This window comes from Piliocolobus tephrosceles, chromosome 4, assembly GCF_002776525.5.
Source record: "Piliocolobus tephrosceles isolate RC106 chromosome 4, ASM277652v3, whole genome shotgun sequence".
In the NCBI taxonomy this organism is placed as follows: domain Eukaryota; kingdom Metazoa; phylum Chordata; class Mammalia; order Primates; family Cercopithecidae; genus Piliocolobus; species Piliocolobus tephrosceles.
In genome coordinates, this window is record NC_045437.1 from 117,607,501 (window position 1) to 117,624,152 (window position 16,652).

Sequence of the window (16,652 nt, forward strand, 5' to 3'; positions counted from 1 at the left end):
AAAATAAATATTTGTTGAACGAATGAATGAAAAACACGACAGAAGGTAAGAACTATTTCAACAGAAAGGCCTTCTGATACTGAAGGCTTTTTTTGATGGTTTTTCAGTCCATGTTTGGGCAAGACTCTATGGCTCTCCGACTCCAGACTTCTTCTGAAACTGACTCAGGCGTTGGAGAGTAGGAATGTGACCCCAGGAGAAGGCTTGCTGGTAGGAAACCTGGTATGGCCTGCCAAAGGGGGCACTGGACCTGAGACCCAAGGCTCCGAGAGGCCAAGGAATTTGTTCAAGGTCACACAGTCACGTAAGTGGAGGAGGCAAAATTTAAACCCTGAGCTGTTGAGTCTCCAATGCCCTGATCTTTCCTTCAGTTATTAATAGCACCTATCACAAAGTAATGAAATGGTGTGTGTCCGAGTCAGCCTGCCCTGCCTGGCCGTGTGCTCCTCAAGGACAAAGATGGAAGCCCGTTCATCAGCACAGTCCCAGGGCTTGGCATGGCGCCTGGCCCAAGGACCTGGTTAATAAATATTTGTGCACTAAATGGTAGCTAAGGGCTGGTTTCCTATGCCTCACGCCTTTCCTCTTGTGTAAGGAAATTTGCTGTCTCCTGTGCTGTGGCTGAAACTGTCTATCAGACTATGTCCCTGGAGGGCCCTTTGACAGGACCTTGTTAGTTTCAAAACACTCATACTCTTTAACCCAGTAATTCCTCTTCTAGGGAAGTTACCTTACAGAAATAACTATACAAGGATACAAAAAGATATGGACAAGGATGTCCAACAAACCAGAATGGGGAATGTCTACCCTCAGGGGCTGGCCACAGGCCCCGTAGGTCAGCCAGATAACAGAATGTGACACAGCTGGAAAGAAGAATGTGGTGGCTATTTATCCGCTGGCAGGAAAGGTACCCAGGATGTATCAGTGGAAGAAAGGCAAGGGAAGAACAGTGTGCAGAGTATGCTCCTTTTTGTGTTTCAATCAGTGATATACGTATATCAAAGCCTAAATAGGCCAGGCGCAATGGCTCTCACCTGTAATCCCGGCACTTTGGGAGGCCAAAGTAGGTGGATCACTTGAGGTCAGGAGTTTGAGACCAGCCTGGCCAACATGGTGAAACCCCGTCTCTACTAAAAATACAAAAATTAGCTTGGCATGGTCGCAGGCGCCTGTAGTCCCAGCTACTCAGGGAGGCTGAGGCACAAGAATTGCTTGAACCCAGGAACCCAGGAGGCAGAAGTTGCAGTGAACCGAGATCATGCCACTGCACTCCAGGCTGGGGGACTAAGCGAGACTCCATCAAAAAAAAAAAAAAAAAAAAAAAGCCTAAATATTTTTTTAAAAACTCTAGAAAAATAAATACACACCTGACTGTTAAACATACCAGACAAGGGAGAGACTGCAGAGATGGAGAAGAGGGAAGAGGATGGAGCCATTGGTGGATGGTAGAAATGGGGCAGGAAACCTCATTTGATTTTTTTGGATCAGGTTCATAAACTACCAAGTCTCTTTCCTCTCATGGTCCCCTCCATATCCTTTCCTCGGGGGTCAAGGCACAAAGCTGCACAGCTTCTCAGGCCAGACGTTCTCATGGGTTGCAGGCTCCAGGAGGACAGTGATAAGAAGGAGAGTCGTCCGTGAGCTGAGGGGTTAGCACGTGCCCTGCACAAGACATGTCCAGGGACACATTTAATCCCCAGATCAGGAAACTGAGGCTCAGAGAGGGAAGTGACTTGCCCAGTCATACTGCTGCTAAATGGGAGGATGAATGTTGCTCTGCCGGAACACGGAGCCTATGTGACATGCATCCTGCCATGCGGCTGTGCTCTCCCTTCCTCAGGGCTCTGTAAGGCATCTTGCAGCTTCAGCAAGCCCAGCCGGATCCCCAAGGTCCTCCCCCAACTGAGAACGGCCTGAACCAGGAGAAATGGACTCCAGTATGGCCGACTGTCCGGCCCAGGACCCTGCTCAGGCAGCAGGGCTGGGACCGTCAGCGGGGCAGGTCCCTCTCCCACACCAGGCACTGAGGGGCATGTGGGGTGCAAGGAGGCCCACCTGACTATGAATCATGGCTCCATATTTTGTGAACTGTGAAATTTCAACTCACCTCTCTCAGCTCATCTTCTCATTGGGAAAATGAGGCGAAAGCATCTCCTGTTTTCAAGGTGGCTTTGGTGTGTTTTTAAAACTTTTTACTGGAGAATAATCATAGATGCAAAGGTAGTACAGACAGTTCCCATATGCCCTTCACTAGGCTTCCCCTTATGTTGGCATCTTATATTTGTCAAAATGAAGAAATTAACATTAGTACAGTACTATGAACTCGGCTACGGGCTTTATCTGGGCTTCACTAGTTTTCCCACAAACTCCTGATTTCTGTTTCAGGAACTGATCCGGGAGTCCACTTTGCATTTTCATCCCGGGTCCTTAGTCTCTCATCAGTGACAGTTCCTTGTCCTTTTGTGTTTTTCAAGACCTTGCCACTTTGGAAGAGTACTGGTCAAGTATGCTCTAGAATGTCCCCTGACCTGGGATTGGGAGTTTTCTCATGATTAGACTGAACTGCGGTGTTTGGGGACGATCCCATGGAGGCAAGATGCCTCCATGCATCCTGTCAGGGGCTCATGATATGCATGTGGCTTATCACTGGTGATGCCAACCTTCCTCACCTGGTTCCTCACTGGCACTTGCCGCATATTTTTCCTTCCCATTCTCTATTCTTTGAAATAGAGTTACTAAGCCCACACTCAAGGAGAGGGGAATTAAACTCTATCACCTGGCTGGGAGAAAAGCTACATACATGTTGAGTATCCCAAATCTGAAAATCCGAAATTCTAAGTGCTCCAAAATTTGAAACATTTTCAGTGCCAACGTGATGCTCAAAGGAAATGCTCACTGGAGCATTTTGGATTTCAGGTTTTTGGGTATAGGATGCTCACCTGATAAGTATAATGCAAATATTCTAAAATCTGAAATCCAAAATCTGAGACACTTGTCCTAAGCATTTTGGATAAGAGATACTCAACGTGTATATTTTGGAAATCTTCTGGAAGGATTTGTCTCTTCTCCCCCATTTATTGATATTAATTAGGACTCACAGAACTTCTTCTTAATTCTCTGACTTCTAAGCCAATAATGTCATTATTTATTTTATTACTGTCACAGGCTGGCTTTCAAGTTGGCTCCTAGGTCCTGCTGACACCAGGTGCTCCAGGCTCCTCTTTCCTTACCCTGCCTAGCCCTGAAATCAGGCACTTCTCCAAGGAGCCATGGTTCCTTTTATTGAAGAATGATCTTCAGAACCCCAAATCTGGATGAGATCGTGATTTTTTTTTTTAATGGATAAAAACATGCTTTGGTGAAAAACTCAAATCGTGTCTAAGGTATAAAGAGAAAAGGAAATCTCTCTCCTATCCCTGGGCCCAATTCCTCTCCCAGGGGCAGCTATGGGTTTTTTTTTTTTTTTTTTTTTTTTTTTTGAGATGGAGTCTCGCTCTTGTCACCCAGGCTGGAGTGCAATGGCGTGGTCTTGGTTCACTGCAACCTCCGCCTCCCTGGTTCAAGCAATTCTCCTGCCTTAGCCTCCTGAGTAGATGGGATTACAGGCATGTGCCACCAACTCTGGCTAATTTTGTATTTTTAGTAGAGACAGGGTTTCAGCATGTTGGTCAGGCTGGTCTCAAACTCCTGATCTCAATTGATTCACCTGCCTTGGCCTCCCAAAGTGCTGGGATTACAGGCGTGAGCCACCACGCCTGGCCTGGCACCTACTGTTGACAATTTCTTTTGTGTCTTTCCAGATGGTGCCTATACCTTGCAGGGTTACAGTAAGGATAGAAATTAAGTGAAGAAGTGTTGGAAGGGCTCCCGTAAGATACTCAGCATTTCTTCCCTCCCTCCTATCTTTCCTTCTTTCCTCCCTGGCTCAGACGGTCTGCATAGAGAGAGCAGGCATGGGCAGTGGAGATGCGGCAGAGGGCATGGCCAGAGGATGGCTACTCACTAATGGCCCCGGTGTACGTTGGCTGCGTAAGGTCCTTGGGCACCTTCCTGTAGATGTCAAACCTGCGGAGAGCAAATGGAACAGGAGTGAGGTGGGCACAAAGGGTGGGTCTCAAGGCAGCAGGCAGTGGTTCCGGCTCATGTGCCACATGGTTCAGCAAACCATGGTTCTTCCTACAGTTTTTCTGCTCTTTCAGGACACTTTCTCCAAGATGCCTGGTGGGAGGCCTCTCTGATGGAATCCCTGCTCCCCGCAACACCCTTAGATCACGTCCCCTTGTCATCTCTATCTCATAACATTTTGTTTTTTTAACAGGGTCTCGCTCTGTCACCCAGGATGGAATGCAGTTGTGCAATCTTGGTTCACTGCAACCTCTGCCTCCCGGGTTCAAGTGAGTCTCATGTCTCAGCCTCCCGAGTAGCTGGGACTACGGGCATGCGCCACCATGCCTGGCTAATTTTTGTATTTTTGGTAGAGACGGGGTTTTGCCATGTTGCCCAGGCTGGTCTCAAACTCCTGAGCTCAAGCAATCCGCCCACCTTGGCCTCCCAAAGTGCTGGGATTACAGGCGTGAGCCACCAGATGACCTTCCCAATCATCGGTGGCTCTTCCATCAGGGTGTGACTTCCGCAAGGGCAGGCGCCTTGTTAGGTTTTGTCCCCTGCCACGTTCCCAAACCCTAGCATGGGCCTGGTGCATAGTAGGCACTGGATAATTAAGGAGTGAATGGAACCCCTGAGTCGGGCGTGACTCTGACGCTAGAGGAAGCAGAGAAACGCACAGCCCTGCTCGAGTTATGTGACGATGCTGCATTCTTGCTCCACGTCACCTCTCCTCCCCCTCTTCCCTTTCCTGCCTCCTCCTGTTTCCACTCGTGCTGCGCCCCCCTAGCTCCTGCTGTCGGCCTCATGGAGATTTTTCTTAAGAATGATAAGGCATGAGGTGAACAGAAAGTCCTGCCAGGAGCCCATAGTCTCAGCATCAGCTCGTGATGGCTCTGGTTCCTGTCTTGTGTGGTTTCTGTCCCTCCCAGAAGCAGACAGATAGCTTTCTTTCCTATGGATCCCACCAGAGCTCAGGGAAATCGTGTGGTATGGTGGGAGAATTCAGGGTTTTGGAATCAGACAGACACGGGTTTAATTCTGGCTCTGCTTTCACAGCAGCTATTTAAGAGTTAAGACCCTGGAATCAGACTACCCTGGTTCAAATCTCGGCTGGTCCTCTTGTTCACCGTGTGACCTTCAGCAAACGACTTCACCTCTCTGACCCTAAGTTTCCTCCTTTGTAAATATGGGACCATGACCACTAGACCCTGCGAGGCCATGGACAGGAGTGAGGGAAAGAAGTGTCTGTAAAGGATGTGACACAGAGAGCTCGCAGGGGAGGCTCCCCACGCACTTGGCTTCCTTTCCTTCACTTGAACCTGTGCGGCAGTCAGTTCTCCCACAGCAGAGTTTGATCGACAGAACCCTCCTCAGTCCACATGGCATTCTCAGCGCTCAGACAGACTTGACTTGCTGGAGTGGCCAGGGGCTCCAGCCCTCGGGGGTGACAGGCTGGTGTGTGGTTCCTCTTTGGTGATTAGGAAACAAGAGTGTGCCTGGCTAAACCCGACGCAATGCCTTGGAAACCTTGCGTAAGGGCTGATGCTTGAATCAGTGTGCTCACCTTAATTACACGTGAAACAAGCTCAGTTTCCTAAGACCTCAGGGGAGAAAAATTCCTGCGGGCTGCCAAGTTAAAAGATACCACTTTCTCTGCTGCCTGCTTAGCTCCCAGTCACCTGTGCTCGGGCCCCTGAGGGTACCAGAAGCTGGGGCTGGGGTGTGGTCGGGAGGTCAGGGGTCTCTGCAACTCACCTGTCCATACTTACTTACATCCCTTAGTCAGAAAGTGTGGGCCACTTTAACACAGAGAGTTGTGTGAGAGGTAAGAGTATGTGCTGTGGAATCAGGTGCCTGGGCTCAACCATGACCACTACTGTGCCACCCTGGGTCCGTCACTCAAACTCTGTGCCTCAGTTTTTTTGTCTATAAAGTGGGGGCAACAACAGTAACTATCTCACAGCATGGTGGTGAGGCTCGAATGACTGCGCACATATAAAGTACTGAGGCGGAGCCTGGCACCCAGAAATGCCATGTGGATATTTGTGGTTACTATTATTATTAACGCTTGTTTGACTAACATTTACAAAGCGCCTACTATGCACCCCTTCTTTTAGGCTCTCAGGCAAGGAGATAAAAATCAACCCTTGGCCCAGTCAGTTTGTAGTTTAGCAGTAGAGGCAAAGAAACAGAAGGAGAAGGTAGTGGCATCCTCATCATGACACGAGGTGGTGGATTAACTCAGGAGGGGGTACCTGACTTGGTCTGGGGTCCTCGGGGAAGCTTCCTACAGAGGTGATGTGTGCACAGAGCAGGAGGAGGAGGTGGGTGGAGGGAAAGAGCAGCCTAGGCAAGGAGAGGAGCAGAAGCAAAGACACAGTTGGACCGAACCCAGGAAACTGGGCACCGTCCTCTCTCCTGAATGGGGCACGGCCTGGCGTGGAGGGAGAGGAGGATGGAAAGCTGGGGCGTGGCTGGAGGAGAGGGTCCTGAGGGCCAGGCTGTGGCTAGGGAGTCTCACACCAAGTGTCGATGGGAGCCGGTGGGTGGTCTACTGTGGGAGACTATGAGAGGTCAGCAAATTTGGGAGGTGGGGGTGGGGAGAGGGAATGGAGAGAAGACAAACCAGCAGGTGGCCATCACTGAGCCCCAGCTGATGCCTGCTAGGCAGACATGCAGGCTCAGGAGGGCAGATCTTCTGATTTTCCAAGAGAAGCCAAAAATAAGGGAATTTGACGTGGAAGTTCACCATTCTCAAATGGTGGGCCAACATTCTACAGGACAAATGAAACGTGTCTGCAGATGACATGAGGCCCGGGGCCTAGGCGGTGACAGTTTGAGCAGAGAGGCCCTGCAGAGCTAGAGAAAGATGTGGTCCGCTTCGTGTCATAGGAAGGCCAGCCTGGGCCAGTGGGGAGGGCACGTGGGTTCTCCTAAGAAGACTGGAGAAATGAGTAGCAGGTAGCCAGGCAGCGGGGAAGGGCTGCAGCGGGAGGGTTCTCGTCCTCACTCCACCCCAACTTGGTCTTGGACCTGCAGAAAATCCCTGGCCCTTGCTGGGCCTCAGCTTCTCTGAGTATTAAATGAGGGGGTACACAAGGGATCTAAAAGTTCCCATACAGATTAAAGCTGAATTGACAGCAGTGCCCTGGGGCTCGATACCCCAAGTGGCTAACAACCAGCTTTTGTCCAGGTCACCATTAGGGGCCGACAAGCAGAAACTGGGCCTCGTGATTTAAAAAATATAGAAACTGCTGTGCACAATGGCTCATGCCTGTGATCCCAGCACTTTGGGAGGCTGAGGTGGGAGGACTGCTTGAGAATAGGAGTTTGAGACCAGCCTGGGCAGCATCGAGAGACTTCATCTCCACAAAAAAATGAACAAAATTAGCTGGGCATGCTGGTGTGCGCCTGTAGTCCCAGCTACTCGGGAGGCTGAGGTGGGAGGATCACTTGAGCCTGGGAGGTTGAGGCTGCAGTGAGCTGAGATGGTGCCATTGTACTCCAGCCTGGGTAACAGAGTGAGACTCTATCTCAAAACATATATAAAATAAAAATTAAAAAATAAAAAATATAAGAACCATTGTTTCAAAACTGGAAGTCGGAGGCTGCTCTGGGTGAGGAGGCAGCGGTGGCTCAGGGCAGGGTGTCTAAGCTCAGTCAGCATGAGGAAGAGACAGGAGATTGTTACATACAGAGAGACTGGTCAAACATGTACATGTACAAGGATAGTGGGGCCAGGTGCCTCACTGTCAGGGAAGGGGGGTGACAACATGGTATTAGAGTGGTAATGAAAATATCAGTATGAGTTAATCATTTTCAAGATACCCAAATACTGAAATATGCACATGCATATATACATATCATATATACATACATTTCTTCGCTCTTTCCATAGAGAAGATCCAGCAACAGCAACAGCCCAATAGCAGTGAGTGTAATGAGCACCCAAATCTTGGCTTCTAATCACTATTCTCTACTTAAGGAGTCAGAGCTCCTTGGAATGGCTGATTCTAGGCTGGGCAGGAAAAATACAAGATGGGCCTGGAGCACCTTCTTATGTCAGAAACCAAGAAAGTGTTCAAAGAATGAAAAGGACATGTCAAAAGGACAAGAAGAGGCCAGACACAGTCAATGGCTCATGCTTGTAATTCCAGCAGTTTGGGAGGTCCAGGCAGGGGGATCGCTTGAGGGCAGGAGTTCAAGAAAAGCCTGGGCAACATAACAAGATCTCATCTCTACAAACAACAAAGACAACAACAACAAAAATTGGGCGTGGTGGTGGCACCTCTAGTCCTAGCTTGTCAAGAGGCTGAGGTGGGAGGACCACTTGAATCTAGGAGTTTAATGCTATGGTGAGCACTGCACTCCAGCCTGGGCTACAGGGTGAGGCCCTGTCTTTAAAACAAACAAACAAAAAAGCTCGAGGGGGTTCCCACTGGCCAAAGAATAGACAATGTGAGCATCAAAATAAATAACAATCATCACAGATTATAAGCCATTGGATAAAACAGAAAAGCAGGAATCTACATAGATAGAAATAAAGAAATGAACAAAAGTTTGATAAAGAATAGGATATTGACATACCTTCAAAGCACTTCCCCAGAAAATGCTTATTATTACAAAATGGAAAGAGTGACTGTGCAGTAGAGAAATTCGGCAGACATCATCTTTTTGGTGGGGGCTGGAGGGACAGAGTCTCACTGTCGCCCAGGCTGGAGTGCAGTGATGTGATGACACACTGCAGCTTTAATCTCCTGAGGCTCAGGCGATCCTCCCACCTCAGCCTCCCGAGCAGCTGGGACTACAGGGATGCGTCACCATGCCTGGCTAATTTTTTGATTTTTTTGTAGAGATGGGGTTTTGCAATGTTGCCCAGGCTGGTCTTCAACTGCAGGGCCCAAGCGATCTGCCCGCCTCGGCCTCCCAAAGTATTGGGATTACAGACATGAGCCACTGTGCCTGGCCCAGGCATCATCTGAACCAGGTGAACACAGTAGACACCGGAAGCATGGAGACACATCAGCACCCCGTGCCTCCTGATATGCCACACTGAGGAGGGCACAGTACCACTTCTGGGGAATCCTGCCTAAAAGGTACAGCTTCAATCTAATAATGAGAAAACATCAACCAAAACCAAAGTGAGGGGCAGTCTGCAAAACAAAACAAAACAAAACTAAACTAAAACTGGCTGGCATTTGTCAAGAGCATTCAGGTCAGAAAGCACAAGAAAAGCTGGGGGAACTGTAACAGATGGAAGGAGACTAAAGAGACATGACAACTAAATCTGATGAGATCCTGGATCAGAAAAAGGCGATCAGTGGGACACCTGAAGAAAGTTGAGTACGAACTGCAGACTGGCTGGTGACACTGTCTAATGGATTTTCCTGCTCTTGATCATGGTATTGTGATTATGTAAGATGTTAACATTTGGGGACGCTTGGGTAAAGGGCATACAGGAACTCTGTACTATTTTTGCAGTTTGGGGGAAAAGTCTGAAATTATTTCAGAACAAAAAGCTAAAAAAGTATTTCAAATGGAAATTTAGAAAAACATCAAAGACAGAGGTGCCACTTATTCACACTTAGAGCATGCCTTTAATCCCGGTTACTCGGGAGGCTGAGGTGGGAGGATCACTTGAGACCAGGAGATTGAGGCTACAGTGAGCTATGACCATTCCACTGTACTCCAGCCTGAGCAACAGAGTGAGACCACCATCTCTAAGAGTAACCATCATCATCCTCATCATCACCATCCCACTTAGCCTGTTGTCTTCACACCTGGGTGGTCCTTGTAGGCATCTGAATTTGAGGTGCTGGTTTAACAAATGATTGCTGACTCCTAGGTATCAGGCAGAGTAAGTCTCTGCTGGGCATGGGGACAGGGGTAGGGAGGCAGGCTGGGTGATGATGAAGCTCTAAGAGGGAGGTGAGATTTGGACCAAAACTACAGAAGGCAATCAAAGGAAAGAGTAAATGATACTTAACCATAATCACTCCATTCTATGCTGGGCACATTGACAAACATATTTGCATTTATTTCTCACAAAAACCCTGGAAAATACTTATATCTCATTTTTCTGGGGAGAAAACGGAAGCTCACAGTCACCAAGCCAGTGAGTGACAGAGCTAGGATTCAAACCCAAGGCTGAGTACACAAGGCATGGTCCTTCCACTGCCTGTACTCTGGGAGTCACCAGTTTAGAGCGCACTTTTCGGTAAATTAGATGAAGGTCTCAAGGTTTTGTTCATCTGCTTTTCCAAAGATGCTGCCCCACAGCAGATGTGAGTCACCTGGAAGACAGGGACCAGTTCGAAATTCATTAATTCATTCACCAGCCATGTGCTAAATAAGCACCTGGTATATCAGGCAGTGTTCTAGAGAGTAGGGAAATGGAAGTGATCAAGGCAGACACCACCCCACGAAGCTGCCAATCTAGCAAAGCTCCTGGCTCCTTGGGACTGGCCACTTCAACACTACGTACTGTGATGCTGACTCCATTCCCACGCCACAGAGCCACGCTGAGCAGCAGTGGTGGGGTAAAGGGAGAGCTCAAAAAGACCCTGGTTTCAGAACTGACCACAAGCCAAGTGAGTCAGCATGAATGTCACTAAGAAAATGGGTTATCAGGAGGCTGGTGAGAACCCCAGGCATGTGACAGACCAGGAAGTGAGCCGTCCTCCCTGACTGATATTAGTCAGTCCCTCGCTGCGGTGATGTGAACAGTTGTGGCCAGCTCTCCGTCAAGAGAATGTGGAGGGAAGGGTGAAGAGAATGGAGGAGGGAAAGGGATGCCTACAGCAAACCTACTATGTACTACGGTCACAGGGGCCTTTGACCAGCATGTTCACATCTAATTGTCTTGACTGACTTGCAAATGAGGGATTACTGTTCCATTTTACAGATGAGGCTCAGAGAGGTTGGAGACTTGGCTAGGCTCACACACCTATGAAGTGCCATGGCAGAGATCTGAATCTGGATCTAATTTACGGTCCTGGTCAGTGTGGGGACAAATCAGGCCCATTTGGGTGGAAAATATTTGGAAGAAAAAGAATGGGACTGCTTAGCCTCAAACACAGAAAGCTAAAGGATGGACGATAATAAATATTTATTATTTAAGAAACACTCCCTCGCAGCCCTCCCTGGCCACTGGAGTGTGAGTTCTCAAGGGCAGGTCCTGGATCTTTCCTCTCCTGCCCTCCTCTCTGCCCAGCCTAGGCCCTTGGGGAACTGAGTCCACGAATGGATCTGTACAAGCATAAGGCCCACTGGTTGGCCTTAAACATGAGACTAAGATAAGATGGGCGGTGGTGAAGCTGGGCGATGAGTACACAGTGGTCCCTGTACTGTTTTCTCTCCTTTGGGGATACTTAGACAGTTTTGCTTTTTTTTTTTTTTTTTTTTACTTTTTTTGAGACGGAGTTTCGCTCTTATTGCCCAGGCTGGAATGCAATGGCGTGATCTTAGCTCACTGCAACTTCCGCCTCCCGGGTTCAAGCGATTCTTCTGCCTCAGCCTCCCGAGTAGCTGGGATTACAGGCGCGTGCCACCACGCCTGGCTAATTTTGTATTTTTAGTAGAGATGAAGGTTTCTCCATGTTGGTCAGGCTGGTCTCAAACTCCCAACCTCAGGTGATCTGCCTGTCTTGGCCTCCCAAAGCGCTGGGATTACAGGTGTGAGTCACCGCATCGAGCCACATTTTTGCTTTTTAAAAAGGAAAATGGGTCAAAATTAAAGCAAGGGAGGAACCAACTGGACTTAAGAAAAACTAACCTGGATGCCAAGGGTGGTCAAGGGAATGGGAGTGGGAACTGGGGTTAGCTGGGCACGTGGATTATCCCCTGCTGGGACAGGACCCAGAGACCCCACAGGGCCCCCTGCCCTCAATGCTCCTCACGGTCAGCTCTTGCAGGAACTCTGAGATCACTGTGTCCAACCCGTTCACTTTACAGAAGAGAAAACCAAAGCCTCAAGAAGAGGTGTGCCTTGCTCAGTTGAACATACAATTAAACTCAGAGTATCAAAAACAAAAACAAAGCCAGGTGTGGTGCTCACACCGTCATCCCACTCTGAGAGGCTGAAGTGGGTGGATCACTTGAGGTCAGGAGTTTGAGATCAGCCTGGCAACATGGTGAAATCCTGTCTCTACACAAAAATACAAAAATTATTTGGGTGTGGTGGTGGTCGCCTGTAGTCCCAGCTACTCGGGAGGCTGAGGTGGGAGGACTGCTTGAGCCCAGGGAGGTCGAGGCTGCAGTGAGGTGAGATCATGCCTCTGCACTCCAGCCTGGGTGAGAGTAAGACCCTGTCTCAAGAATAAGTAAATAAAATAATAATTTTAAAAAATAAAAACAAGCCCCAGGGCGGGCAGATTACCTGAGATCAGGAGTTCGAGACCATCCTGGCCAACATGCCAAAACCCTGTCTCTACTAAAAATACAAAAATAGCCGGGCATGGTGGCAGGTGCCTGTAATCCCAGCTACTGGGGAGGCTGAGGCAGGAAAATTGTTGAATCTGGGAGGGGGAGGTTGCAGTGAGCCAAAATCGCGGCACTGCAATACTCCAGCCTGGGAGATAGAGCAAGACTCTGCCTCGGATATATAAATAAATAAATAATAAAGTAAATAAATAAAAACAAGCCAATAAAAAGCTTTCCAATCAATCCTTGATAGTGCTTATGTCAGGAGAGGTTTTGCCTCTCAGGGAACATTTGTCTTTTGGACTATCACTGGGTATGGGGGTGCTACTGGCATCTCATGGGTAGAGGCCAGGGGTGCTGCTAAACATTCCATGGCACACAAGAAGGTCCCCCCACAACAAAGAATGACCAGCCCCAAGTGTCAAGAGGTTGAGGTTGGGAAGCTCTGTTGTGTGCGGAATAAAACCTCCCATATGGAAACGTATTTTCCCATTGATCCCATGCTCTCTCTGAGGGGCCTCCAGCTGCTCCTGCCCCCGATGGGTGATGTCACAGCCACGGCCTTAATGGCCTCCATGGAGACCAGCAATCTGGAGTTAGGCAGTGCTTCCCTCTCCCTTTTTGCTCTGTGCCTGAGAAGGCAGCGCTCACTTGGAAAAAAAACAACGCAAAGGAACCCACAAGGAAAAGATGAAGTCCATGTGAATTTACTTTGTGACTTACTATAATGGTGTGGTAAGTACAAATGTTACTATGTTAATCAAAAAGGTGCCAAATCCATGTCTCTAGCTTCCTCGCGCCTTAGGATGCAGCAAGTTCCATGAGAATGTATGGGAAGGTCAGTGCTAAGTCAATGAGAACATAGGATTTCCTTAACAGAAATCCACTTTCCAGGCCACATCTAGCCTACAGAGTGAGGAATGGCTGCAGAGCCCAGCCCCAAATAAACACGTCTTCCCCTGCTCCCAAGCAAGGAAACTGCCGCTGGAAATGTCTGACTAATGGATTTCATCTGTAATTTCTTTTCATAGCAGAATGCCTCAGCTTTGCTATTTTAACTTTTGCTGCTTGGGACCTTAGTTCTCCCCTGTTCTTGCAGACGAATCTCGGATCACTCTGTGGTTCGCCATATGTGGGCGGCTAACGGGCAGGCACTTGTGATGTCACTGTTTCCAAGGCTTAATGAAATTAGATGCCATTTAGGAGCAAGTCATTGGAAGTGGTGGGTCATTTGTCCCAAAAATAGCCATCAAGGCTTTTAGTTGAAACTCTGGCTCGTCAGCCCTGGACACCAGCCTGTCGGAGTCCTCGGTGCCGAGTGCCAGGGAGGCGAAAAACTCACTCGTTTGTCCACCTACTCATTCCCTCCACCTTACTGAGAACCACTGGCCCCGGGGGCTCTACTAGTATACGTGTGTGCCTGCAGATGTGTGTGCATGCATGTATGTGTGTTGGGGGGCACGAAGGCAAATGAACACACTAGAGCCAAGTGGAGGCAGGCGGGAGGGTGCCCTAGAATCATTCTCATCGCCCCCCTCAAATCCTGACCTTGACATTCATACTACTAAGATGAGTTCACACCACTCTCTCCCTCTGTCCAAAGGAGGAAAGGTCCAGCTCTGTCTCTAACCCAGATGGAGAACCTTTGAGGGAGGAATAATAATAACAATAATAATAAATAATAATAATAACAATCACAGCTATGACTGCTGCTACCCCCATCGCGAGGGCTTACTGCGCACAAGGCCTCAGGCTTACACTTTGTGTTCAGTATCTCCGATCACTTTCATAACCCTGTGTGGCAGACCGTAGCATTCTTTCTGTTTTACTTGCCCAAGATGCAGGGCCAAGACTTGAACTGGCACAGTCTGCCAGTAGAACACTTCTTCTCACCCCTGGGCCACATGCCTGCCTGGAAGAGGGAGACAGGCTGGCAGGTGAAGGAGTGAAGGCCTGGATTTATGAGAGATCTAGGTGACGACTCCTGGTCTACAGAGCACATAATGCTGATGTCACCAACACATAAAAGGTTTTCTCCCTGCAGCTCTCTCCCCAGACCTTGGTGCCCACGGCATGGCCTCCCAGCCCCAGCAGCCTCCACTTCTACCCCAGTCATCTCCACATGTGACCTCTCCCATCTGTGATAACCCTCTCTGACCACAAAGTCTTGCCCTTTCCCCTCCTCTCCTTCCCACAAAGACCAAGTCTGGACAGAGAGGAAGAGGAGTAAATCTGACAGCTTGGCTTCCAGAAAGCCAGACAAACCACACTCCCCATCCCAAGGCAGCTCCCCGATCTCCACAGGCTCTGGAGACTATACCTGGCCCAGCCCCAGGGTGGCTGCAGGATCTTCCACCCTTGCTGGGCTGGGTCAGATGTGTCCTTGAATCTCCTGTGGGTCATGCAGGGCCTGGCCCATTAACAGCACTCAGTGAACTCCAGGTGAAAATATAAAATGACGTCTGCACAAGGCTATTCGCCACAGCACCAGCTGTAACAGCAAATGACTGGAGACCATCCAAACATCCAGCCAAAGGGGACACTACAGATCACCCATAAGGCAGAGGGTGATACAGCTGTATGGGAGAATGACACTGTCATGGGGAATCTCCAGGATACAGTAAGAGGAAAAGGCTAGGGCAGAATGCTGCATTCTGTTACATTTTATGTGTGTGTCCCTGTGACGGGGGGTGGGGTGTAGTGATAAAAATGAATGTACGGTCTTGCTTATATCTTCAAAAGGAAGCAACAGAAGGGGAAACCAAAAGTTTATATGAATGGTTACTTCTATTATTCTTAGGAGATGTATAAAAATATTAAATATGGCTGAGTGCAGTGGCTCACACCTATAATCCCAGCACTTTGGGAGGCTCGGGCGGGCGGATCACGAGGTCAGGAGTTCGAGACCAGCCTGACCAACATGGAGAAACCCTGTCTATACTAAAAATACAAAATTAGCTGGACATTGTGGCGCATGTCTGTAATCCCAGGTACTCGGGAGGCTGAGGCAGGAAAATCACTTGAACCCAGGAGGTGGAGGTTGCGGTGCGCCAAGATCATGCCATTGTACTCTAGCCTGGGCAACAAGAGCAAAACTTTGTCTAAAAAAAAAAAAAAAAAATATATATATATATATATATATAAATTTGAGAAAAAAGTACAAGACCCATATACTGAAAATACTGCTCAGGGAAATTAAAGACATGAAAGCAAAAGTAAATGTGGAAATATAGACATTAGTGGGTCAGAAGATTCAACATTGTAAAGATGGCATTTCTTCCCAAATTTATCCATAGATCAACTCAATTCCAATCAAAATCCCAGCAGGTATTTTTGTAGAAATTGACAAGCTGGTTCTAAGACTCGTATGGAAATACAAAGGACTTAGAATAGCCAAAGCAACTGTGAAAAAGAACAAAATTGGATCTGATGTCAGACTTACTATAAACCTTCTAGAGGAAATCATAAGAGAAAATCTTTGTAAGCTTAGGTAAGGCAAAGATTTTTCTTTTTTAGATGAGACACCAAAAAGTTTAATTAATAAAAGAAAAATGATAAATTAGCTTCATTAATTTTTTTTTTTTTTTTTTTTTTTTTGAGACAGAGTTTCACTCTTGTCGCCCAGACTGGAGTGCAATGGCATGATTTTGGTTCATGGCAACCTCTGCCTCCCGGGTTCAAGCAATTCTCCTGCCTCAGCCTCTCAAGTATCTGGGATTACAGGTATGTGCCACCATGTCCGGCTAATTTTATATTTTCAGTAGAGATGGGGTTTTGCCATGTTGGCCAGGCTAGTCTCGAACTCCTGACCTAGTGATCCACCCGCCTCGGTCTCCCAAAGTGCTGGGATTACAGGCGTGAGCCACTATACCCGGCCCCAGCAATTTCTTAAAACTTAAACATACAGGCCGGGCACGGTGGCTCAAGCCTGTAATCCCAGCACTTTGGGAGGCCGAGACGGGCGGATCACGAGGTCAGGAGATCGAGACCATCCTGGCTAACCCGGTGAAACTCCGTCTCTACTAAAAAATACAAAAAACTAGCCGGGCGAGGTGGCGGGCGCCTGTAGTCCCAGCTACTCCGGAGGCTGAGGCAGGACAATGGCGTAAACCCGGGAGGCGGAG

General features: G+C 48.4%; 1 protein-coding gene across 2 annotated transcripts in view; it reads right to left on the bottom strand.

Annotated features, from left to right (window-relative positions):
• Window positions 1-16,652, bottom strand: part of ERGIC1 (endoplasmic reticulum-golgi intermediate compartment 1) — a 119,669-nt gene that overhangs the window by 59,194 nt on the left and 43,823 nt on the right. Inside the window, exons 2-3 of one of the 2 annotated variants that reach the window (XM_023218949.3) lie at window positions 4,004-4,065; window positions 1,385-1,662 (exon numbers count right to left, since the gene is read on the bottom strand). In XM_023218949.3, the coding sequence (XP_023074717.1) occupies window positions 1,385-1,436 (52 nt within the window). In that variant the 5' untranslated portion in view covers window positions 1,437-1,662; window positions 4,004-4,065. The remainder of the gene's footprint in view (window positions 1-1,384; window positions 1,663-4,003; window positions 4,066-16,652) is intronic. The other variant, XM_023218948.1, reaches the window with a different exon arrangement.